Source organism: Pectinophora gossypiella, chromosome 11 (genome assembly GCF_024362695.1).
Source record: "Pectinophora gossypiella chromosome 11, ilPecGoss1.1, whole genome shotgun sequence".
In the NCBI taxonomy this organism is placed as follows: Eukaryota; Metazoa; Arthropoda; class Insecta; order Lepidoptera; family Gelechiidae; genus Pectinophora; species Pectinophora gossypiella.
The window spans coordinates 14,216,616-14,244,123 of NC_065414.1; the positions used below are offsets into that span (position 1 = coordinate 14,216,616).

The following is a 27,508-nucleotide window of genomic DNA, read 5'->3' on the forward strand; positions in this document are numbered from 1 at the left end:
GAAAATGCACAATTGATAACGAAACGCCTGTTAAACAACTGTGTTCAACTATCTTGCTTTTAATCTCTTCTAAAACTTTGTGGAGAAAAGAAAAAAATGCTACTTATTGATTAATTTTCTTACATAATTTTTTTGTTGAGTCGGATAACGACCATAGTAAATATTATAATGATGAACATAAAAACTGAAACAAAACGCTGCAAATGCCAACAAACAAAAATGGCATCACATTGGCGTCTTTCGTACAATTAGACATTCTTCACATAGAAAATACTATATTTATTGCATTTAATTAAAAAATGTACGGTTTTATAACTAAAAATGCCTTTATTTATTAAGTTTTATACGGGAACAGGTTAAAGATGGGAGGAAAATGTGTTGTTCATATTATTCGCAATAGTCTGATCACAAGTAGTAGTTCTAATATTTTCTAACTCTACAATTAACCGGGAATATATGAAATTGTGAATTGTAATGTAATTTGTTGAATTAAAACAATTAAAATTGGTTGAATTTCACCATGGAAGAGGTACGAGTGTGTCGGATATGTCTCGTGATGGGTGTAAAGTTGTTTGACCTGCAAGCGTTTCCATGGACTACGTATTTGGAACCAGTCGTTGGAGTTAACGTAAGTTTCATAAAAAGTAGTAAATAATAAAAATAAATATTTTTTAATAAAAAAGTAGTAAAATCGGAATTTTAGAAAAAAAAATATGTGCTGAATACCAATACCATTATCATAGCATAAATTGTTTACATGTTACTTAAGTTTTTTTCTCAACATTTCGAATAATTTTTTTTTTTTATAATTTATTGCGGCTTTGGTTACACATTTCGAATCAATGAAAGTGCGTTCTGAAGTGGTCATAGCCGTTCATCATTCCTTAATGCCCTCATTTCCGCCAATGTTCCTCTTCCCACTCGAGTTTCCTGTTTAATTTTAAATCCTATTTTGTTTTGTGATATTATATTTTCCTTTCTTCTGTTAAATGATATTAAACTATAGCAGATATAATACCTACTTCTACATCCTATTTATTTAATTCATTTATACTTTATTAGACTCTCATATTTATTTTTTATCCCATTTACCTGATCCTATTTTTGTGTAAATTTCCGTTCCCGAATGTTATTTCCTTCCTTTTCGTTTCCCAATCTTTTAATACTTGACATTGGCACAAAGCAACACTAGTGCCATAAAAAAAAAAAAGTGGTCATAGAATTATTTTTAACGATAGTCACTACATTCGATATCTATCATTCGATTTCTCTAAGCAATTTTCTACTATCCATCAATTATGGTTGGAATCAGACTGGATGTATTCCATAAACACTAAGAACTGGTGCTGAGTTCAATTTAACTTTTTCAACTTATATATTTTTTTCAGCCGCTGAGTGCAATGGATCTACCTCCGTATGCCTGCTTTGAATGTGGAACATTACTCAAAAAGTATTACCTCTTCCGTGAGCGATGTATGCTTGGTCAGTCTCTACTTTATGGAATACTGCAGACTGATGGAAAGGTAATATATTATAAAAAAAACTTTTTTTTCTTTTTACTGGACAGTAGACAGAGTCACAGAGAAAAGTTTATACATAGCAGATAAATCACTCAATATAAAAATTTTACTTAACGAAACTGCTTATAGTCTAGAGGACTGATTGTAGTTTAAACCAAGAAAAAAAAAAATATATAAAAATTTTGTATAGTTACCTACCACTTTAATAAATAATCTACTCTGTCTTGGTGACCCTTATGACGGTAAATGGGCATATGTAGTTATGAGCATAGAAATAGTAATAGAAATACTCTTACTCCTTCTTTTTCCACTTTTCATATATGTTATGTTGTGTGTGTTATGTATACATATAACTAATAATGGACCTTAACATTGTCTATTTGTGAAATACCTTACTCTACTAATCATTTGACAAAGTAGCTGGTTGTGACATAGCAATATAAAATAGACTATAATAATAAATGTGTATTCCACAGATTACTCCGGAAGAAATAAAACGATTAAACAGGCAAGATCTTAATCTGATATCACCTCTCCAGCTGCAGAGTATACCGGAAGAAACTATTATTAATATAACTTACGATGAGACCCAACAAGAGATCAAACATGAGCCAGATGACGTACAGGAGGATTTCAACTTCAAAGTGGACTATGTTAAGGAAGAGGATAGTTGCGATGAATTTCCATTAGGTAATTTTATGCCTTAACACCGTAATGAAGGGACCACATTGGGGGGAGAGCCCAGTAATGAGCGGGCCTGTCCTACACCCCACTAAAAATAAAATCATTGTAACTGCTTACGGTGGAACGGCCACATCACGCATTTTATTGTTATTTTGATTGATTTATTTTGTGTTTTTTTCAGTCAAAATATTGACTTATTATTTTGATTACAAATTATTATGGTTGACCGCTTTTATTGATGACGTCACTCAGACGAAATGTTAAAACTTTGTATGGAAATATCCATTCAATAGAATAAAAAATACAGCTACATATAAGACGGTAACTCCACGTCGCTGCAATTCGTATCGGCTGTACGCCGTTAAGGAGTGTGAGGAAGCGCGTGGACTGTCTGTCCCGCTCACACTTACACGTTAGGCGGCACACGATAAGAATGAGATTTTTGTATGGAGTGTTCAAGGTGTGCTTTCGTAAAAAAAAATTCATTTGTAAAATAGCCCATACGAGGTTGTTATAGGTATTAAAATTAAATTATTAATTAATTTTGCACAGGTGCTCTATCAAGCGACGACAATGAACCATTGTCGTTACATAGAACAATCAAGGAGAACAAAACTAAAGAAAAGAAAAAGGTCAAAAGAGGCAGGAAGATAAAAGATGAAGCTGCTGATGAACAGTTAAAGGTAGAGGTATGTTTGTGTATTATTTTCTTCTACATTTAATATGAATGTCAGAAACTTGGCTAACTGCTCGATACGACACCGGTTCATCGTCATCATCATTACTTACATATGTAAGTACCTACGTAGTTGTTACATGAGTCATGTCAGGGGCCTATGCCGGCTCAATAATAACCCTGGCACCACGGTTCAAGCCTAGTGTCGGGGTTATTATTGAGCCGCCATAAGCCCCTGACATGACTCATGTAACAACTACGTACTTACATCAGTAAATAATAACCGGGACAAACTTAAACTTAACGTGTCTTCCGAAGCACGGATCATCTTACTTTTTGGACAATCAGGTGATCAGCCTGTAATGTCCTAAACGAACTAGGGATCACAAAGTGATTTTTGTGATTTGTCCCCTACGGGATTCGAACCCGGGACCTCAACGCTCAATCACTGGACCAAGGGGGCCGTAGTACGGGGCGGGGAGTTAGCCTTCTATATGAGGTTTTATACGTAGTGTTATTATTCATTCCAGCTAGAACCAACAGACGCGCCTCCAAAACCGAAGCGCGGGCGACCGAGGAAGACAAAGATAGAAGGTGAGGCGAGTGCGAGCGAGACAGCCAAGAAGCCACGACGCAGTCGTATCGCAACGGCGGACCACGACGATATAGATCTTGAGGAATATTGCACTATCATTAAGTTGTCGGTAAGTGTGATTTAGTTGTACTTATACTTTAAACTGAAGTATTGGCGGCCTCCGTGGTCCAGTGGTTGAGCGTTGGGCTCACGATCCGGAGGCCCCGGGTTCGAATCCCGGTGGGGACATATCACAAAAATCAAAAATCCCTAGTTTGGTTATGACATTACAGGCTGATCACCTGATTGTCCGAAAGTAAGATGATTTGCGTGCTTCGGAAGGCACGTTAAGCCGTTGGTCCCGGTTACTTACTGATGTAAGTATGTAGTCGTTACATGAGCCATGTCAGGGGCCTCTGGCGGCTCAGTAATAACCCTGACACCAGGGTTAATGAGATTGGTATTCCACCTCACAAACCACACGATAAGAAGAGAAGAACTGAAGTATTGCATCATCATTATTAATTTAGAATTCTCCACTCTTGTCTATCTAAAGGCAATTCTTTGACTTTCTTATAAGACACCACATTCGCCTTCTCCTTAATTTGTTCCATGTAAGCTCTTCTTCATCTCGAGCTCCTCCGTGCTTCGGAAGGCACGTTAAGCCGTTGGTCCCGGCTGCATTAGCAGTCGTTAATAACCATCAATCCGCACTGGGCCCGCGTGATGGTTTAAGCCCGATCTCCCTATCCATCCATAGGGAAGGCCCGTGCCCCAGCAGTGGGGACGTTAATGGGCTGATGATGATGAAGCTCTTCTTGGTCTTCGTTACGGTGTCACTAACACCCTGTAGAGATGCATGTGTCGTTTGTGAAAATATGACGAAGATCCCATCAAGATCTATATTTTTGTTTTTAAGTTATATTTTTGTGAAGTTTCAACAAAGTCTGTTATTTTTTTTTGTATTTTTTATTGTTTGAGGAGTGACAAACATCGATTGTTTTTGTTATATTATTTTCTATTGCATGCGGTGCTCACCTTTAATTAGTTACGCAATTAGTTTTTTAAGTCTTTTGAAATGTAATTTATACATAAATTAAATAAAATAATAATAATAATAATAAAAAAACAATAAATAAGCAATAAATTTTCATTTCATTTTTCATTTCATTTCATGAATTATTGTAGTAACTGTTGGTGTGCCAAATAAAATAAAAAATAAAAATAAAATCAGGCGGAGGAGCAGCTGGAAGAGATCAGCAAGCGGCAGCAGTCGTCCAACTACCTGAACGCGCCGTTCCAGTGCAACCTGTGCTACAAGGGGTTCATCGACACGCATGCGTGGCGGCACCACGTCGGGAAACACGATCCGGTCAGTCATTCTGCTTTGCTTCTATTTTTAAAGGACAAAGCCCAAAAAGTGTTTTGGATGAAGTGTCCCGGGTGTGACCCTGTATAGTTCATCCATGGTCATAATCATAAATAATAAAAAATATCATCATCATCAGCCCATTAACGTCCCCACTGCTGGGGCACGGGCCTTCCCTATGGATGGATAGGGAGATCGGGCCTTAAACCATCACGCGGGCCCAGTGCGGATTGATGGTTATTAACGACTGCTAATGCAGCCGGGACCAACGGCTTAACGTGCCTTCCGAAGCACGGAGGAGCTCGAGATGAAAACATTTTTTTTTGTCACCCATGCTATGACCGGCCTTTGCGAAAGTTGCTTAACTTCAACAATCGCAGACCGAGCGCGTTTACCGCTGCGCCACCGAGCTCCTCCATAAAAAATATAAAAAATAAAAATAGTTTATTTTCCAAATCAACATAACAAATTGTGAATAAGTCTTCCCATTAAGTAGTAAGAAGAATTGTGTCGGGAACTCGGGAATGACTCGCTTGCTTCTATCCTTATTTATATAAATAAATGAATGATTTAGAAAATTACACTAATGAACTTAACCAGATGTATTAGACGTAATTTAATGTAAAAAATAAAACACATTAAATAATAACGATGGGGTAAATTAGTAGTTACCTACTTAAGGTATTACTAAAGTATACTTAACCGTAGCTATAAACGCAGCAGTACTCAACCTATACTAATATTTAGGAGTAAGTAAACAATTAATTAGACAAGATAGTCACAATAATTTTTACACAAATTACACAGATTTGTAAATTCAGGTGATCAAAAAAACCAGGTCATACTATTCTATTTCCACAGAGTGCAGGCGACATAGAGTGTCCGGTCTGCAAGTTCCGGTTTAAGACGAAGCGCACGCTACAGAAACACGCCGCCAACCACGAGAAGAAATACGCCTGCAAGTCATGTTCCTACGTCTCTAAGACCACGTGAGTATAGAATATAGATAACTTAATTATTTTACAAAAAAATGCCTTAGAATAATAGTAAACATTGATTAAATGACAAGCTGCAGACCCTATTTTACAAAACTTAAAACTCTTAACTCTAACATCTTTATATATTTATCAAGTCAGTATATTTGTTTAAAACAAAAAGTAAAGTTTAAAACAGTATCTAATAGTGTGCGTCAAGCTAGCGGCCTCAAAAAAAAAATGGGCACGAAAAAATAATTTGACCATACCAAAAAATAGTACTCTTATTGAAAAAAATAGTACCTGTTGTAAAAAAATTAGTACCATCACGGTTCTGGATTTATAGCCATGTTTTATTGCACTTGCTAGCTTGACGGTGAGCGAAATTTGGCGAGAGTTAACGACAAAGTCTTTCGCTTTGATTTAAACGCCAAAAAATAGTACCGAAATAGTACTCACCCCCTGCAAAATACCGAAATGAGTACTTCAACGGTTCCAAAGTTATAAAGGCAGTTCTTTGATCCCGCTGGCTTGACGTTTTGAAAATACCTATTATCTGGGGAACGCTTGCATACTTCAGTATGTAACTAATGTCAATAAACTTGTATGAAATAGTACTCCCTACCATCATAATTTGGACCTGATTCTCTTTGTAGAAATATGTCAAAAAGTCATTATAACCTATGTCATACATTTATCAAGACAGGTACCGTCGCGAACAAAATTATTACACATGCTCAAGAAGAATGTTGTCAGATTTTAGTATTTTTTCCCCATTTTTGGGTAAAAATTGGTGAAGTGCCAGGGTTGTCAGATGAAAGTAATATCATTGTTGAAACTCTTTGAGTTATTCTACAAATACTAATAATTGTTTATTAACAAACACTTCGATCCGTAACAAATTGAACATGAAGGTATAAATTATAAAATAAAACAGTAGATTAAAAATGTATTATGATGTATTAAAATCACAGATTGTTTTCAATAAGAACTAGACCCATGCAGCCATTTTCTATTAAAATTATTGCATATGGGTGTATGCAATAGCAATGTTTTTGTAATAGCAACACTCTGAAGTGCAAAGAAATGGTAGGGTAGACCTCCAAAATGGCAATACTGGCGATTTCAATACTTACGAATAAATTGTGAGGTTATGTAATTGTCTACGTGACTGTATCAACAACAAATGTATGGCACAGGTTATGATGATTTTTTAACATATTTTTACAAAGAGAATCGGATCAAAATTATGATGGTAGGAAGTACTATTTCATACGAGTTTATTGACATTAGTTACACACTGAAGTATGCAAGCGTTCCCCAGATAATAGGTATTTTCAAAATGTCAAGCCAGCGGGATCAAAGAACTGCCTTTATAACTTTGGAACCGTTGAAGTACTCATTTCGGTATTTTGCAGGGGGTGAGTACTATTTCGGTACTATTTTTTGGCGTTTAAATCAAAGCGAAAGACCTTGTCGTTAACTCTCGCCAAATTTCGCTCACCGTCAAGCTAGCAAGTGCAATAAAACATGGCTATAAATCCAGAACCGTGATGGTACTAATTTTTTTACAACAGGTACTATTTTTTTCAATAAGAGTACTATTTTTTGGTATGGTCAAATTATTTTTTCGTGCCCATTTTTTTTTTTGAGGCCGCTAGCTTGACGCACACATCTAATAGACAAAAGTTTTTATACTCTGCAGGAGTTTTTTTAATGATTAGTTGTTTACTTTTACTTTTATGTCTAAATTATGTATACTTGTTCTTATTTATTATGTTTAAGCCTAAAAAAATTGCTGTAAGTATCTCTCCTTTAAATTGCTGTGCCCAATCCGGGTCCATATGTGTTACTTACCTTATATTACCAACCTCCTACCATGTGGAACGCAATAAATAATATGATTCAAATTCAAATTCAAAAATATCTTTATTCAGTAGGTAACATAGTTACACTTTGAATCGTCAATTTTTACATAACGAACGTCTCATCCGCCTAAAACTACTGCAGCTTCTCACAACCTGTATAGCCGATTATGAATAAACAGAGCGGGAATTCTCCGCCCCGCACCAATTCGTATCGGGCGCCGACCTCACCCCCTGTTGGTCTTAAATGGAAAAAGAATGAGATTTTTATATGCAGTGTCGGGTGTGTGACGTGAGCATAAAATAATGGACGTCCCTTGGAAAGCGATACCTAATCGGCTAGTTTCGGCTTTGTAAGGTTTTTCTTGCAGCTACTTTTCGTCAGCTATATAGGTTGAGAAGCTGCAGTAATGGCCGACTTCAGCAAACCTGGTGTAAGGTCGGTAACCGCCGATTACGTAGTGTTTGGTTTTGGTGCAATGGAGTATTTTTATTATATTGTGGTAAAGCTACGGTATTATTTTCAGCACTCAGGCTAAGCAGCATCAGAGATGGCATAAAGGTGTAACGTATAAGTGTCAGTATTGCGACGAAGTTTCCATGTAAGTTGACGTTATTTTTTTATTTAGTTCAAATGTAATGTATGTGTACGTACATTCAAAAGGATGCCCATTTAGAGAACTCGATTTTCAAATTGGCCCTGTACGGGGCTGATAATCTAAAGCTGGTAAACCTGTATTCTGAAATGAATCCGTATTTGTTATCCAAATACTCCTTCTTAGCATGGATCTTAGTAATTATCAACTTTCTAGTCACACACTTCATTTTTTATATATTATTATTATCTTCTCTCGTCTGGGTTATGAGGTCAATAACCGATGTCATCAACCCTGGTGTCAGGGTTACTATTGAACCGCAAAGGACCCCTGGGTCAAGTGTATTTTAGTGATCGATGAATCTCGCTGGATTCTGGTTATGTAACTCCATATAAGGAACTACATTGATATTTATTGTATGGACCTCTGTGGATGACTGGTTGAGCCTTGCGCTCATAATCTGGAGGTCCCCGGTTCAAATACTGATGACATATCACAAAAATCACTTTGTGACTAATTTGGTTTTAGGACATTGCAGGCTGTTTACCCGATTGTCCGAAAGTGAAATGATCCGTGTTTCTACCTGTGACCGGCCTCCGTGGTCCAGTGGTAGAGCGTTGGGCTCACGATCCGGAGGTCCCGGGTTCGATTCCCGGTGGGAACATACCACAAAAACTACTTTGTGGTCCCTAGTTTGGTTAGGACATTACTGGCTGATCACCAGATTGCCCGAAAGTAAGATGATCCGTGCGTCGGAAGGCACGTTAAGCCGTTGGTCCCGGTTACTACTTACTGATGTAAGTAAGTAGTCGTTACATGAGCCATGTCAGTGGCCTTTGGCGGCTCAATAGTAACCTTAGCATTAGGGTTGATGAGGTTGGTTATAGTTCTCACAACCCACACGAGAGGAGAAGTATGGGGTTATACAATATTCCTGTATCATCCAGGAAATGGACGTCGTATCTCTCGCACGTCCGCATCAAGCACCCGTCGGAGTTCATATGTGGTATTTGTGGGTATTCCTTCGTCAGTCGACTCGGGCTCACCATGCATCGCACCATGATGCACAAACAACACGCTGTAAGTACTGTCGTACCGGAACGTTAGACAAACTCAGGTGGAAGCAGTACAGCACGTTTATTCTTCGATTTAAAAAAAGAATCAAAATTCAAAATTATTTATTTGCTCATAAAACATGGTATAACATACATGGTACATGGTTTATTACATAAACGCACTTTTTTTTGACGTGACTTATTGTAGATTTGCCGCAGATGGCATTAACTACTTGGCCGGACAAATGGGGATCGCTGAAGGCTCTCACCCGGTACAACGTTTAAACAACAGGCCTGAGGGTGCCCAGTTGGGTGCGAACCTCGGCTCTGGACGTCGTCTGAGAGGAAAAATATTTGAAAGAATTAATCGACCCTAGTGGGTCGATAGCGATAAGCGCTGAATGAGGGAAATCGTCGACCACGCCGGCGGGGTCGGTATCGGGGCTCTGAAGTGTTTGGTGTCGCGAGCTGATTGGCTGCCTCTATGGCTAGAGTAATCGGGTCGTCGGGATCGTATATTACGTCCTTCGGACGCCGATACTTTTCAGTACCGTCCCTAAGCGGAATGTACTCGGAAGCCGCAACTACCAGGGGATTTGGGTGGTGCGGAGCAGAATCGAAAAAACATTAACGCACCATTATATCCCAATTGGGATAGTGAGAGGTACATCCATCGCAAGATGAACTAGGTAGCCTTCCGGCCAAATAGTTAATGCCATCTGTGGCAAATCTACAATAAATCACGTCAAAAAAAAAGGGACACCTCACCGAGCTTTCTGTTAGACCAACGTGATATGTGGTTAGGCGTATCGCCGTCTAAAAAGGTTAGGCCAATTGTTAGTGAAAACTACACTTTTTGATTGAGACATGAAGTCTTTGATGAGGGTGAAAGAAGCGCGAGTGGAACTCCGTGATCTCTGCCTACCCTGACGGGAAATAGGCGTGATCTTATATATGTATGTATGTGTGTAATTTTGATATTCCAGGAAGGTACGGAGGAGTCCAACTCGCCGCCGGGACCGTACTGCGCGCAATGCGACGTACAGTTCCAGTCCCTTGAGGCATACAAGCGACATATGGTCACCTCCGTCAAACATACACAGAGCAACGACTTTACGTATGTATCACTATTCAAATTCAAAAACTTTTATTTCGGATATTTTTTTACATCCATACTTACATACATACATAAACTCACGCCCGTAATCCCAAATGGGGTGGGCAGAGCCACAAGTAATCAAAGACAACTTGCAGCCACTGTTGATACGAAGTCCTAAGATGGATATGATGAACCTTATGGTGATAAGGGATCAGCCTATCGCCCATAACATTAGTTCATCATGTTAGAGGACGCAATCCCTCTATCGGTTTTTACGACATGCCCGGGAAGACAAGCAGCTGAACGTGTTCTATGTTTTTTATCATCCATACATACTTGTCAGTAAATAACTGACATACATACATAAACAGCCTATATACGTCCCACTGCAGGGGACAGAACTACCTTAGTAACATCAAAATGCAAACATACAATTAGGTATGTGAGCGGCCTCCGTGGTCCAGTGATAGAGCGTTGGGCTCACGATCCGGAGGTCCCGGGTTCGATTCCCGGTGGGGACACACCACACAAATTACTTTGTGGTCCCTAGTTTGGTTAGGACATTACTGGCTGATCACCAGATTGCCCGAAAGTAAGATGATCCGTGTTTCAGAAAACACGTTAAGCCGTTGGTCCCGCTTACTACTTACAGATGTAAGTAAGTAGTCGTTACATGAGTCATGTCAGGGGCCTTTGGCAGCTCAATAGTAACCCTGACACCAGATGATGAGGTTGTTACTCTACCTCACAACCCACACGATAGAAGAAGGTATGTGAGACATGGAGTTTGATCCAATGCCTCATCATGGACAGTCTAGTCTGTCAGACAACACATTCAGAAAGCTGTTGGCACCCGTTCTCACACGACGCATCAGGGCAGTGGCGGCCCTAGGACGGTGCGAACGGCGCCGAAATAAGGGGGCGTTAAAATCAACAAGACTGCGGCACGCTGGGTGGTGAGGATATGGTATCCCGACGTCCCGGCAGAGTAGGGGAGTGATTGGTGATAACGATGATAAATTAGAAGCAAGCAGGAATATATACAGTTTATTAAAAACACTTCACAAACATGATAGGAATATACATAGTTCACAATTACACACTTCACAAAAGAATCAAGAATAGAGGGCACGGCCCTAAACAGTATAATATACTTGTTGTTTTTATGAAGGTCGGGATGCAGTGAGTCAAAAAGAGTAAAATGAAAGGAAAAGCGGAATGAAATGAGAATTTCGTAATTTAAAATGATGATGGTCAGAACGAAAGGCCAGTATGTGCAGAGTTTGTACTCTGCTACAAGACTGCTACACCCCGGCCGGCCACGTACCTAGAGGGAAGCAACTGGGTTTTGTATTTTGTGGGGCTGAGGGGCGCCACTTTGAGGTTTCGCACCACCTAAATCAAATTAATTTAGACTGTAAATTTTGATGTTTAATTTAGATTTAGATTTTTTAATTTTGGTGTTTTTTTTATTTTATTTTAAATATTTTATGAATATGGGTAGCTAAAAAGTATTTTATTAATTGTCATTTATTATATAGGCAGAAGTTAACGTAATGTAACTTGTACCGTCCGTTCTTTCATTGTGTATGCTTGAAAAAGTAGAATTTGGTGATACTTACTATTTTTATGCACTGTAATCTGCAAAAAAATATTTTGCTAGGCCACCACTGCAGGGATGCGGTTCTTTTGCGCATTATAGCATAAAAACCTGAATTGATGCAATAAACGTTATTATTATTATTATTATATTAAAAAACCATTGACATGCGCATCCGTGAACATCCTTGAGGCACTCTAAAATGAGCCAGTCCTGCAGCATCCTGAATGTGTTGTTGTTGACTATTGATATCATCATCTCCCGAGCGTTAGCTTTAGCGTGATCAACGGAACCCACATTCCCGAGAAATTCGTTTCGGAGGTATGTGAGTTATGTGACCTAACCTGTGTTGGACTGGTTTACCCTTCGGGTTGGAACAAACCCTCAGGTTAGTTAAGCGAACTCTGTGAAAAATGGGAGAGCATCATCTCCTAGCGTTATTCCGTCTTTCACAGCATTCGCTGACCTAACCTGAAGATTTGACAGTTCAGAATCTACTGCCTGTACTATTGATAACAATTGGGTAGTTCTCTAAGTCAAAGATAAATTATGAAATTCAGATTACTAAATAAGGACAGGGGGTTTAAAATGGCCACATTGAAGCAATTCATCTAAGAAAGAAATATTGCTATTTGACATTTGTTTGCATTGCATATACGCAAATGACAAATTGCAACATTGCTTTCTTAGATGAATTGCTTCGATGTGGCCTTTTTAAACCCCCAGATCTAAAAGTGGCAAAAAACGTTTATTTTTTTTCTATTTAACTTATTTATGATTATTAATAATGAAAAATGTAATAATAAGTTCGACATTTTACCACTTTTTCTATGACGTCACAGGTTGCTTTTTCATACAAATACCATAGTAAGATCGTGTTTTGACATTTAGCAAAAAGTAACTGATTTGACTAGTTGGAAACTACCCTTTTGCTTCGATCCTGATACACTACACCAACCAACACTACATATTACGCAAACGTCGCCTGGAAAAAAATGCTACCTTAACAGTCTCTGCTTACCCTGTGGGAGATAGGCGTGAGTGCATGTGTGTATGTGGTCCGCAGCACGGGGTGTCGCGTGTGCGGCTCCACGTTCCCGTCGGCGGAGGAGCTGCGCCTGCACCACCGCAAGGAGCACGCGCGCAAGCGGCCCAAGAACTACGGCAAGAAGCCCTCCAGCATCACCTGGCCGGCGCACTGCGAACACGTATGTATTGCACTCATAATAAAACATTTATTTCAGTATCAAGTGCGTTAGTGTACAAACTGCTTAAAACGATTGTTAGTAGGTATTACGACCGGTGATGTGCCGTGCCGTTCCGGGCAGTGAAAAAGCGCAAAAATGTAAAAAGAGCTTTATTACGTAACCTTTGGGCAGATAAGACCAGAGTACAAGAAAGAACAATTTAAAAAAACAAAAAGGTGTCTTTGACGCGCGTTTCGCGCTCGCTTGGCCCTTCCAACCTCATTCTTCTATTCCGTGGTCCGTCACGACAAGAATATCCAGCTGTGTACTTATTTTAATATATTATTTTACTAAAAACTAAGTAATTATTTACACGAGATCGTTAGCGAATAGCGACAGACATTGACATTGTAGGCGGTTTTTGTATTTGTAATTTTGGCGAGTTAAACCAGTGAAAGTAGAATTGGCATTGTGGGCTGGCTAAACAAAGCGTCACGTGAAACACATTTTATAAAAAGGTGGATTCATAGCGATATTCGCAATTCGCAAACGACCGGGAACGTTTTAACGCACACGTTACACAAAAAAGAATTAAACACAAATGCCTTTGGCAAGGTTGATCAACTCTCACCGGTTCGATCCAACTTTATTTGGACGGTAAAATAAATCCGACTTTATTTTTTATAAATCGAGGTTTAAAACTGATCTTTTGGCGTTAAAACCAACCCTTTAAAATTATCGTTTATTGATGGAGCCAATTTGCCGCGCGCTTAAAATTATTCACAATTCCTGGCAAAATATTTATCGCGGACTTTTCCGAGTGCTAAAGTGATTGTTTCATAATCATCACACCGTCGTTGTCAACGGCATCGGACCCTGGACGCACCGGGTGAGTCAGCTTTTCAATGTTCAATCTATTTTTCACTGGTTGTTTCGTTCGTTTTAACCGAAACAAGCGGCACGCTATGTTGTCCGTTTTGACATAAAGTAAAACAATTCGCTCCGTCAATATAGTTATTAATTAATACGAGACTTGATGAACACAATGAAGTGCAGCTCTTGATGAGTGGAACAGAAAACGGCCATTGTAGCGTGCCGTTAGTAGCTTTCGTTTCGCCTTTGTGATGTAAGTTTTCTTTGGCTAGAGACCAGAGTAAAAGCTAGAGCGAGAGAGTGCTACAAGCCAATTGGCTACTTGACAGTTTTCGGATAAGTATTTTAAAATTACAAACGCTTATTTTATACCTCTGAAACCATTTTATTTTCTCGGAAAAACTTTATATAATTGAAGAAAAGACATATTTTCATTAATTTCAAATTTCGCGCGAAAACGGTTGGTCACGTGTCATTTGCCCAGTGACGTCACATTTCAATAAACAAAGAAACTGTCAAACTGTATAACTTGAAACCTCACAGATAGTTTCTGTTTATTTTGTGAAATGTGAAGTCACGCGAAGCTCAATCATGGCCGCCCGTGTTTCTAGTCTTGTAACATAGAAAAAAATCACATTTTTATTTCGTAAAAATTAAATCTTAATAAAAAAAACTTACACACTTAACTGTTACAACTGTCAAGTAGCCAATTAGTAAGTTAGGGCAAATAGTAAATGTTGTGCGAAGTAAATCTACAAAAAAAAACACTTATAATAACATAGTTATATCCCTTATAACGTAGCACAATTGGTATTGGTCATTGCATATCCCTCGTCTGTTTCATACTAAGCTGTATTATCTCTCTTATTAATGTACTCTATTCCGCTGTCATTCTGCGGGCTTAGCACCGTAAGCAGGCGACTCTTTCTCGCCGCGACAGAGATCATCTGTCTCTTTCTGTGCAGTACTGTGAGAGAGTGACGGGTGACGTATGTCGAGAGAGAGTCGCGCGCTCACGGTGCTAAGGCCGCTGATCACGCTATAACGTATATAAGCAAAGTTGACTGTTATAGAGATAATTTCACCCGTCATTTGTTTGTCTCTGGTTTATTTTTGTATATAATGAAGACATGTAAAGAATGATACATTGTTTTCAGTGTGGGGAGGAGATACCGAACGCGCGCGAGTACTGGACCCACTTCCGTCGCGCGCACCCGGACAAGAGCTACCCCATACAGAAGAACTACGTGTGCGATATCTGCGGGAAGAGCTTCCGGGTACGTAAACATAAACATACACGCCTTCATACGTCCCACTGCTCGGCATAGGTCTCCCCTGAATCAACCGGCGGGGGTATTGAGCATACTCCACCACGCTGCTACTGCTACGCTGCTGTTGGTAGTTGGTGGAAGTGTTTTTTATGGCAAATACCAACGGCTTAACGAAGCACGGAATCATCTTACTTTTTTTGGCAATCAGTTGATCCAAGCCTGAAATATTACACAGGAAATAGATACAAAAATACAAGACAAAAGAGAGATGGAAAGAGTACTACTTGGTACAATTATTTCTTTCAAATATAATCCTATCACACGACGCCCTGAGCAAAGGTTCGCGGCCAACTGGGCACCCTAAGGCCTGTTGTTTTTTCTCTCTTTACATGTCCGGCCAAGTAGTCCAATCTACAATAAGTTCCAACAGAAAGCTCGGCGTAGGTGGGTATTTAAGTTCATCTTGTGATGGATGTTCCTCTGGTTACCCCAATATAGTCACGTCAAAATGAAACCCACAGTGATCAGTCTACCGTACAACTCACACGAGATAAACCGTACACTTCTCCCAGGGCAACGCGTTCCTGGTGTACCACAAGCGCACGCACTTCGGCGAGCGCGCGTACAAGTGCGGCGTGTGCCCCAAGGCGTTCTTCAACCGCACCAACCTGCAGATGCACGAGAAGACGCACTCCGACGCGCGGCCCTACCCCTGCGACGTCTGCTTCAAGGCCTTCAAGTGTAAAGGCGCCCTCGATCGACATTATCGGGTAATTACACTGACATACTATATAAACATTTTTTGTTTTGGTTTTAGAATAGAATAGAATAGAAATAGTTTATTATGAAAGGACGCCACACACAAAAAGAAAGACAACAATATCATATCTTATTTCCACTAAAACAATTATAAAAAAGCAAGAAGGATGTTAGTCGAAATGATCATAAGGTGGTGGTGGACGTCCTGAGATAAAAGGGCCTCACTCAGCACAAGTCGCGGCGCGAACCACGACGCTGATATTATGTGGACCCTATTGGGTGACGCACGAACATCGCGTTCCATAAACATGTGTTAATGGTGTAAATACATTATAATATAATACCAAATTACTTTAATAGAAATAGTGTACATAAACAAATATTATCGCAAAGATGTAGGTACACATAAATACTTAAGGTTAGAACAAAAAATAAAGTTATTAATGTAGGTATAACTAGTAAATAAATGTAATAATATAAACAAATACGAATTCAATAAATGTGTACTGTGTAGTCCGTTTGTTTTAGTACCTATCTATCGCGCGCGCCGCACCCCGATTCTAGCTCGGTCAGTAAAGTAGTTTGGTTACTACTAGTACTTATAAATAAAATATACATTTTCTTTTCCATTACACCGCCGCGCCGCCGAACGGGCACGACGCTTTCCAAAAGTAAAGCGAAATTATAATAAATTGTAAATTTGTAATAGAATTGCATATTAATTAAAAAGAAAAAATAATAATAATAATAAAGTGAATCAAATAAAGCAAATATACATTAACTAACGTACACTCAACAAGATCACAATAAATAAATTTTCGCCGAAGGGCAAGGCAAAGGAAGCTATGCCCATACAGCCATGTCTTATGTATTTGTTTTCTTGATGAGGAATAATGAAATAATGAAAGGCGATGACGATGAATGATGAAACATAAGCCCCCACCCTCGGAGCAGACTCCTACTCCTAACCCCAAACGAATTAACTCAAAAGTCCGCATAAAGTTTATTATATTTGTCTACAGAGTCACACGGGCGTGAAGCCGTACGAATGCGAGGTATGCGGCAAGGCGTTTGGACAGTCCAACAGCCGCAAGCTGCACGTGCGGACCGTGCACCTCAAACAGGTAACGACAGCTTACAATATCCCTGCAACTTATCATCCTGGGTGAACGGTCTTCCTGGACCAGTGGTTGTGCGTTGGCCTCACTATCCGGACATTTCTATCGATAACTATCTACAGCTATACCGATTTGTGAAAAAATTGTGATTGTGATTTTTTGGTGGTAGTGCTGGCACCACCTCACCAGCATTAACGCTCAGTGACAAGATCACTCGCCAGGACACAAACATATACAGGGTGGTAATGACATCGCAGTGGAATTTTCCGTGCGTCGCAAAAGTATAGAACTAAAAATATTAAAAAAAAACATTTCATGTATTTTTAACGGGAAATTCCATTTGATATTATCTCAGAATCATGGTCTGAATCAACCGCTTCCGTATTCGTTACGGTGTAAGTGACATCGTAACGAATACTGAGAGGGATGATTCAGCTCATGTTTCTGAGTTAATATCAAGCGGAATTTTCCATAGCAAAAGTATAGAATTGAAAATAATTTAAAAAATAAAATAAAAAAAAGATTAGTTTTGCGACGGAAAATTCCACTTGATATTATCTCAGAATCATGGTCTGAATCATCCCCCTTTAGTATTCGTTACGATGTCACTAACACCCTGTATACTTAGGTAAATAGTGGTGCTGATTCCAATACACACCATCTAATTTTATTTTAAGTTATACCTGTCATTTTCTTATCCGCCGAAAAAGAAAGGGACGGGTAATCGACATTCATCAAAATTATGGAACACACGTCAATTTTAGGCTGAATTGTAAAAAACCCTCCCAAAATTTTATATTGGCCAATATTCCGACAATTAAGTTGACAGCACATGTCAAACGCCTATTTGAGGTGCCTATTTAATCGCCCGGGTTATTCATTCATTGTAAAATTAACGGTTATCAATTATCTTTTCCTTTTCGGCGGATAAGAAAATGACGGGTATAACTTAAAATTAAATTAGGAGGTGTCTGCAGGAATCGGGGCCATTAGCAATATTTTTTGCTAGACTTTTCGAATTTATCTATAAATAATTTTATCGACAATTGAGTGAGCTTACTTTATGTTATGTTTTTGTAACTTTATAAACTGTATCTTTGCAGCCCGCCCCCTACGTGTCGCGAGCGCGGTTGGAGCGCCGACGACACGGCACAGAGCAACCACCGCAGATTTACTAGCATCGCCATATGTCCCCACGGGGGTAGACAGAATACATACATAGTACCATCATTGGACGACGTGGCTCTTTCGTGAAGAAATTTTCCTTCGTGGGCCGACTAGTGTCGATTAATTTTATTGACACCCCATTTGTCCGGCCAAGTAGTTAATGCCATATGCGGCAATAAGTCACGTCATATTAGTTACTCCATGCTTTAACCTCTCATATGCCGAGATACCAGACACAATAGATTTTACATTGTGTCTGGTCGAGATCCGCGTTCCGGCGTTCGAAAGATTAAGGATCTGTTAATTATTTCGAGCTACTTCATTTCTGTAGGTAGCCTTAGTTTGTAAGAACAGGGGGGTTAAAAAGGCCACATCGAAGCAATTCATCTAAAGAAGCCATTTTGCTATTTGACATTTGTTTGCATTGCGCACTTACTTTTATATGCGCAAATGTCAAATTGAAATATTGCTTTTTGGGTGGATTGCTTTTTATCTTCTGACCGCTATACCACCGGTATAAAAATATAGGAGTGGGACGTATCGCGTATGTGTGTACTACATATTATGCTATTTATATAAGACGAAAAATAAAAGCAATAGACACGGTGCGCCATCTGTTAGATTGTAACGTAATAAACTATACATTGATATTATAATGAAGTATTTTTAGATTATTTTTATTTAATTATGTAGTGGTGTTGATTGCGGCGAACGAAATTCAATATTAGAAATCAGAATCATTTATTCAACGTAATTATCATGGATAAAATTGTTGACGGTCAATGTAACATTTTTGAATTTACGTCATTTCGCAAGGTGTTATGGCTGAGGTGAAGAAATGACAAGAAACTGCAAACTCCGTGTAACTCAATATAGCTTAATTATATTGACAGCTGTCAGATTTTTTTTTGTTATGGCAAGGGGGTTTGGGGGAGGCCTATGCCCAGCAGTGGGCGTCGTACGGCTGATGATGATGGAAAGGGGTCGCTTACGCTCGTACTCTAAGATGTTCAGTCGACTTTTCCTCCAATCGACTCTGTCTCAGCTGAGAATTTTGGTATTTCCCTTTGACATTTACGTCCTCGACTTTACTCACTGGAGTCGAGCATATCATACTGCCAACATAATAATACCAAATTAATGACGTCATGCCTTACTTTAGTAAATTAAGGTTGGGGCGCCGCGCGCCATCTAAGGATACCGATTTTGAGCTGAATTCGAGGGAGAGTAATCTTACAACCACATCTGCAGGTCAAAGTGATCGGAAAACAAACTGAAAAAAATATATACAGGTTGTTAGTGACATCGTAACTAATACTGAGGGGGATGATTCAGACCATGATTCTGAGTTGATATCAAGTGAAATTTCCCGTCGCAAAATTCATGATTTGTTTTTAGTTTTTTTTAATTATTTTCAATTCTATACTTCTGCGATGAAAAATTCCACTTGATATTAATTCAGAGTAATCAGCTGAATCATCCCTCTCAGTAATCGTTACGATGTCACTTACACCCCATACAAGTACATACGGTAGCTATACAAATAGGCACGGGTGTTAGTGACACCGTAACGATTACTGAGGGGGATGATTCAGACCATGATTCTGAGTTGATATCAAGTGGAATTTCTTGTCGGAAAATTCATGAAAATGTATTTTTTATTATTTTCCGTTCCATACTTTTGCGACGGAAAATTCACTTGATATCAACTGAGAATCATGGCCTGAATCATCCCTCAAAGTTTTCGTTACGATGTCACTAACACCCTGTATATAACGGAGTATGATCAAAGTTTGATAGCTCTAAAAATGGCGTCGTCTTTCACTTATGATTAGTGCAAGACGGAGATTCAAGTAGTTTTGTTACTGTCGAACTTAAATGAAATCGGTCTGCCAGAGTCGGCACTAATAAGTACTTAAACTGTAATGTAATGTGGTATTTAAGAATAAAACAATAAATTTTATGTAATAGATGTTTTTTATTTATTCATATTTCATATTATGTAGAGTATCCGACAGACAACCCGCAGTGGAGCAGCGTGGTGGAGTATGCTCCATACCCCCTTCGGCTGATTGATGGGACGCATACAAGGTGTTAGTAACGAAAACTTTGAGGGTTGATTCAGACCATGATTCTCAGTTGATATCAAGTGGAATTTTCCGTCGCAAAAGTATGGAAATAATTAAAAAAAAAAACAAAAAAAATTCATGAATAATCCGACAGGAAATTCCACTTGATATTAACTACGAATCATGGTCTGAATCATCCCTCTTAGTAATTAGTATTCGTTACGATGGCACTAACACCCTGTTTGTCGGTGGAGTAACCGCCATTCCTCTCTTCTTCCCGCCAAAACCTTCACCTCCCGATACGACACGACCTGCACCTTCTCTTTTATTTGTTTCATAAATGTTATCCTAGGTCTACCCCTTCCTCTCTTCCCTTCAACCCCCCCCCCCCCTTCCCCCCTTCCCTTTAGGTTGATTATGTTTGTTAATTCTTATATGTGTCGCCGTCCGTTCTAACTGCACCTGGTGAATAAATAAATATCATCATCAGCCGTACGACTAAATAAATATAATCCTTCGATAATATTCCAGGATCGTTCAGAGGAGTCTATCGAGCCGATGGGCCCGTACTGCGCGCAGTGCGACATCAAGTTCAAATCCCAGGAGGGTTACAAGCGCCACACCTTCAGATCCGTCAAACATTCACAGAACAATCTTACGTAAGTATGTATAAAAAATATTATAAGTATCAAGACTAAATCGTAGTGAGCGGAATTCTGCCTCTGACTACCCCAGCGGGAAATAGGCGTGATGTTTATGTATGTATAAATATTAAAAATACGGATATTTTATTCAGGCTGATTAGAACAAGTTCGACAATAACCTGTATTGGGCTGATTTGGGTTTTCCCTTCGCGGGTTGGAGGGTCAGACAGGCAGTCGCTTCTGTGAAAAACCGGACCCATCAAATCTTCAGGTTAGGTAGGCGGACCCTGTGAAAACAGTATAACGCTAAGGAGGTGATTATCACAAAAGTTTCGAAAGTATGTTATATGTCAACAAATGAAATTATACAATACAATACATATATACTTTACTGCACACAAAGTACAAAACAAGTTTTACACACATAGATGAAAGATACAGACAATCTGGCGTTAACTGTTGTATATGTTGAAAAGTCAGATAAGGCGCTAAACGGTAATGGCCCCGATTCCTGGAGACACCGCCTAATTTTATTTTAAGTTATATCCGTCATTTTCATATCCGTCGAAAAGGAAAGGGACGGATGATTCACAGCTCTTAATTTTAGGAAGAATGAGTAAATGAATGTGTCGGGTTATTGACAGATGTAAAATTTTTAGACGGTTGGTTTAGATTTGTGCTTAAAATTGACGTGTGTTCCATAAATTTTATGCTTGTCGATTACCCGTCCCTTTCCTTTTCGGCGGATAAGAAAATGACAGATATAACTTAAAATAAAATTAGATGGTATTTACAGGAATTAGCACCAATATCAACTCTATGTCATGGATTACTATCTATTTTAGGTAAATAAGCCGCTGAATTCTATAGTTATTATAACATGACAATCTAGTCAAATCAGTTACTTTTTATTCAAGGAAATGTCAATGGAATTCGTATGAAAAAGCACACTGTGACGTCATAGAAAACCATGGTGAAATGTCGGACTTATTTCGTTTTATAAGCAAGTTAAATAGAAAATGCTTTTCGTCAGTTTTAGATATTCAGAATCAGAATTTCATATTTTATCTTGACCTAGGACGTAGAATGAGAATTAATACTTACTACGTATAGAACGGCAAGCCACCGCGTCCCTCCATCGGTTAAGCTAGGTTTACCTCACCCCCCTCTGTCTTAATCTTCAATCAGACGTCACACATACAGATGCGCGTGTACGATAACGTCAATGTGTAGTGTCTGTGTAAAACGAGGTTTTTTGTATGAAGTGTCCGGGATGTGGCTAGGATACTACCCAATTCGCACGGGTTACCTAATAAAGTATAATTTAATCCCCAGGTGTCGTATCTGCGGCTCGACGTTCACCCTGGTGAAGGACCTTCGAAGTCATCACCTGTTGGAGCACCCGGGGCAGAGACTCAAACACTCCAAGAAACCACCTAAGAAGACTTGGCCGGCCAAGTGTGAACACGTATGATTTATTATCACATAAAATAAAATAGCCTATACAGGGTGTTAGTGGCACCGCTTGCTCTAGCCAGAGGCAGCGAATCAGCTTGCGACACCAAACACTTCAGGACCCCGATACCGACCCCACCGGCGTGGTCGACGTTTTCCCTCAATCAGCGCTTATCGCTATCGACCCGCTAGGGTCGATTAATTCTTTCAAATAATTTTCCTCTCAAACGACGCCCTGAGCCGAGGTTCGCGCCCTACAGGGCACCCTCAGGCCTGTTGTCTTAAATGTACCGGGTGCTCAGTACTCCCCATTTGTCCGGACAAGTTGTTAATGCCATCTGCAATAAGTCACGACAAAAAAAATCTGTACAGTTATGAGTAATATCATGCACCCACTTTAGAACCATGTGGCACTATCATATTAGACATCTAATGAGACTTACGGTTTAATTTGTCATAATGTGACATGGTATCAAAGTGTGTCCATATTAGTACTCGTGACCGTACTCTATTATATCAAAATCAAAAACACAGTACAAACGGCCATTACAGCTTGTCGCTAGTAAGACTACAGTAAGTAAGACTCAGAGGGGATTAGGTAAATTTAGCTCGGCACCCGATATTCAGATTATAAATATTAAACTGCAGATAGATGCTTATACAGCGTAAAATAATGTTTAGAACACAAATAAGACGATTTATAAGCATTCATTATACCTTTGTAAAATTATTGTTTTTTATTTGAAATGTTTTTTTTAAAGATCTGTGTGTATACCAGCCTCCGTGGTCTAGTGGTTAGAGCGTTAGGCTCACGATCTGGAGGTCCGGGTTCGATTCCCGATGGGGACATTGTCGAAATCACTTTGTGAGACTGTCCTTTGTTTGGTAAGGACTTTTCAGGCTTGAATCACCTGATTGTCCGAAAAAGTAAGATGATTCCGTGCTTCGGAGGGCACGTTAAGCCGTTGGTCCCGGCTAGTAGCCGTTAAAACACCTCCACCAACCCGCATTGGAGCAGCGTGGTGGAGTATGCTCCATACCCCCTCCGGTTGATTGAGGGGAGGCCTGTGCCCAGCAGTGGGACGTATATAGGCAGTTTATATGTGTATACCAGTAAATATGCCTGCAAAGGTAGTATTTGGTGGTGCTCCATTGAGTACCAATGCAACAGCTGTACCGTGCACAGAAATAAATTTCATTTCCAATTTCATATTTGTATCTTTTTGGTTTCATATTTGTATTTTTTTCATATTTGATTCTTTTTCGTAAAAACCGACAGAGGGATTGTGTCCTCTAACATGATGGACTAATGTTATGGGCGATAGGCTGATCCCTTATCACCATACGGTTCATCATATCTAGCTTACGACATCGTATCAACAGTGGCTGCAAGTTGTCTTTGATTACTTGTGGCTCTGCCCACCCCATTAGGGATAACGGGTGTGAGTTTATATATGTATGTATGTATGTATATATCTTTTTGGTGTCCATACAGTGCGAAGTAGAGGTCCCGAATGCTCGCGAGTATTTCAACCACTTCCGTCGCGCGCACCCGGACAAGAGCTACCCCATACAGAAGAACTACGTGTGCGATATCTGCGGGAAGAGCTTCCGGGTACGTGTAGAACTTACTTCATATTGCCGACGTCAATCTTTGGCTCTTCATTCAGCAGGACACGAGTGAACGAACTTAAACTATCTACATATTGGTGCTAATTCCTGTAAACACCATCTAATTTTATTTTAAGTTATATCTGTCATTTCCTTATCCGTATAAAAGGAAAGGGACAGGTAATCGACAGGCATAAAATTTATGGGACACACGTCAATTTTAAGCAGAAATCCAAAACAACCGTCTAAAAATTTTACATCGGTTTTACCCGACAGAGTTAAGTACGCCAAACGGATTGCATACCAGCGAGATGCCTATTTTATTCGCCCGGGTTATTCATTAGTTTTTAAATTAACTTGTTGACAATCATCCGTCCCTTTCTTTTTCGGTGGATAAGAAAATGATGGGTATAACTTAAAATAAAATTAGGAGGTGTCTGCAGAAATCGGTGCCATTATATTCAAATTCAGTAGTTACACTTTGATCGTCATTTTTTACATTAAGAACGTCTCATCCGCCTAAAACTACTGCAGCTTCTCACAACCTGTATAGCCGGGAAAAAGAAGCTGCAAGAAAAACCTCAGCACAGGGTCCTAGATGTTCTTTAAAAAAAAATCTATTCGTTTTTACAGCACGGTTCGGAAGCTTTTTTAGAGAAACTCCTTAGCGAATGTGACTCTATTTGTTTATAGGATGTCAGTGGTACCTAGTCTCTTCTCTATCGTGTGGATTGTGAGGTGGATTACCAACCTCAACAACCCTGGTATTAGGGTTATTATTGAGCCGCGAAAGGCCCCTGACATGACTCCTGTAACGACTACAAACTTAGATTAGTAAGTAGTAACCGGCACCAACGGCTTAACGTGCCTTCCGAAGTACGGATAATCTTACTTTCAGACAGTCAGATGATCAGCCTGTAATGTCCTAGCCTAACTAAGGATCACAAAGTGATTTTTGTAATAATAATATGTCCCCACCGCGATTCGGACCCGGGGCCTCCGGATCGTGAGCTGAACGCTCGACCACTAAACCACAGAGTCTAAGCGTAGAAGCCACAGAGTGGGAGTGGTGTACTTTATACAACTGTTTCTTTAACAGGGCAACGCGTTCCTAGCGTACCACAAGCGCACGCACTTCGACGAGCGCGCGTACAAGTGCACCGTATGTCCTAAGGCGTTCCACACACGTGAGAAGCTGCAGAACCACAAGAGAATGCATTCCGATGCGCGGCCTTACTCCTGCGATATCTGCTCGCAGACTTTCAAGTGTAAGGGGAACCTGAATCGGCATGTACGGGTAAGTATACTCAAGGTATGCTCAAAGTGACAGCTAACATTTCAAGGTTAGCCCAGCTGACGTCATCCCACCCTGTGTTGCCATTTTGTAAAAAATAAATTACCTACGACCAATGTTTTTATTTGCTTTGCAAGGAAATTTTGAACTTTTAGTATAAGATTTACTTACAGTTTCAATGATTTTTATATATGTGACAAATAATAGTAATTAAATACATTAGTCAGTAATTCGCTTAATATTCAATAATCAAATTTACGTTGTTTTGGATATACCAATTTAATGGTAACACAGTGGTAACACGTCATCATAGAGCTAGCTATGTGATCTGATCATTATAAGCCGTAATTAAATTACCCAATCCACCCAGACCATTGCATGAATACCACATTGAGAACCCATTTGTTAATCAAGAGCTCGTTTGTTCGAACAAGTAGTTAATGTCATCTGAGGCAAACCTACAGTTATGTTAAAAAAGGCGACATAAAAATTAGTTCTTTTTGGCCTCCGTGGTCCAGTGGTTGAGCGTTGGGCTCACGATCCGGAGGTCCCGGGTTCGAATCCCGGTGGGGACACATCACAAAAATCACTTTGTGATCCCTAGTTTGGTCAGGACATTACAGGCTGATCACCGGATTGTCTGAAAGTAAGATGATCCGTGCTTCGGAAGGCACGTTACGCCGTTGGTCCCGGTTACTACTTACTGATGTAAGTATGTAGTCGTTACATGAGTCAGGGGCCTTTGGAGGCTCAATAGTAACCCTGATACCAGGGTTGATGAGGTTGGTACTCCACCTCACAACCCACACGAGAGAAGAAGTTCTTTTGTTTCTTGTTTGTTGAATGTAATTTGTATATCGTGATTAGTATCTTGTAATTTATGTTTGCCTATTGATATTTTTCAGAGCCACACGGGAATTAAGCCATATGAATGCGAGGTATGCGGCAAGGGGTTCACTCAATCCAACAGTCGGAAATTGCACGTGCGGACCGTACATCTCAAACAGGTAATGAATGGAATTAACCACCTATTATTTCGAAGTCGGTTAATTGTTAGTTGAATGGAATGTATTTGTTTATGTATTTTTAAATTGTGTCTAATAAAACAGTACTTTTTCTACCATTTGTGGAAAACGTCCATTTTTGGGGTAGGCCCATAGGCCGCATTTAGGCATATAGCCTATGTCTAAATGCGGTGCTTGCGGGCAGAATGTTAGGCCTACTGTCTTTGTCATTTTTGTAACCAGAACATACATAACTCACGCCTATTTCCCACCCGGATAAGCAGAGACTGTGGAATTCCATTTGTTTTGTTCCTGACACACTTCTCTTGCTTCCTCCACATTCATCAATAGTTTCATACACGCACGACGGTTCAGAGAAGATCGTAACTAAACCTTTTCTAAGTACATCAGCAGGTGACCAGTATAAGTATAAAGTTTACGTTTAATAAATGAAGTTATACTTTTCAGCCCGCGCCTTACGTATCTCGAGCGCGACTAGAGCGTCGACGCGGGACGACCCGGGAAGAAGCTGCCGTCGATATACTAGCATCAGCATCGCCGTAGCCCTTACTAGCCAAGCTAGGACACATGTTAAGGGAAATTGTAGTGTAGGGAAAATTCACTGTGTAAAGAAAGCATATTCTTTATAAAACATGCGTGAACTAGACGCCTCACGTAAACACACTACTCCGATTCTTATCCAACGGACGGGGGAGTGTCATGGAGATGATCCCCCCCCCCCCCCCCCTGGGCGACAGGTTGGCTCATGAGTGGTCACTGCAATTTTGCCTAACCTGGGGGATTAAAAGGCCACATCGAAACATTTGGTTGTCTGCGACCGGGTGACCGCTCCTAGCTGGAGTAAACTCGAGATAAGGTTGAGTGGATGTCTAACGTTTTGAGCCTACTCCGAGGTCTTCCTTAAGGCCGCCTCAACTGAAGACGGAGTCGAGGAAGGTTCAAGTTAACGTCGAATACGTGTGTTTGTCTATGGAACTATTTCTATGGTAGCTTACGCACTACATCAACCCGATATCGCGAAGA

General features: G+C 39.8%; 1 protein-coding gene across 5 annotated transcripts; it reads left to right on the plus strand.

Moving 5' to 3' along the window:
* Positions 1–216: 216 nt before the first annotated feature.
* Positions 217–27,206, plus strand: LOC126370533 (zinc finger protein ZFP2-like). 5 transcript variants are annotated; one of them, XM_050015421.1, is made up of 17 exons: positions 217–628; positions 1,389–1,523; positions 1,997–2,210; positions 2,757–2,893; positions 3,411–3,584; positions 4,689–4,826; positions 5,685–5,812; positions 8,190–8,264; positions 9,206–9,338; positions 10,300–10,430; positions 13,079–13,220; positions 20,988–21,115; positions 22,436–22,568; positions 24,051–24,170; positions 25,266–25,463; positions 26,366–26,467; positions 26,933–27,206. In XM_050015421.1, the coding sequence occupies exons 1-17, from the start codon at positions 521–523 to the stop codon at positions 27,026–27,028; spliced, it is 2,292 nt and encodes a 763-aa protein (XP_049871378.1). In that variant the 5' UTR covers positions 217–520; the 3' UTR covers positions 27,029–27,206. The 5 variants fall into 5 exon arrangements, with proteins under 5 accessions (XP_049871378.1, XP_049871379.1, XP_049871380.1 ...); XM_050015422.1 differs by having other exon boundaries at positions 2,757–2,887; XM_050015423.1 differs by lacking the exon at positions 4,689–4,826.
* Positions 27,207–27,508: the final 302 nt, after the last annotated feature.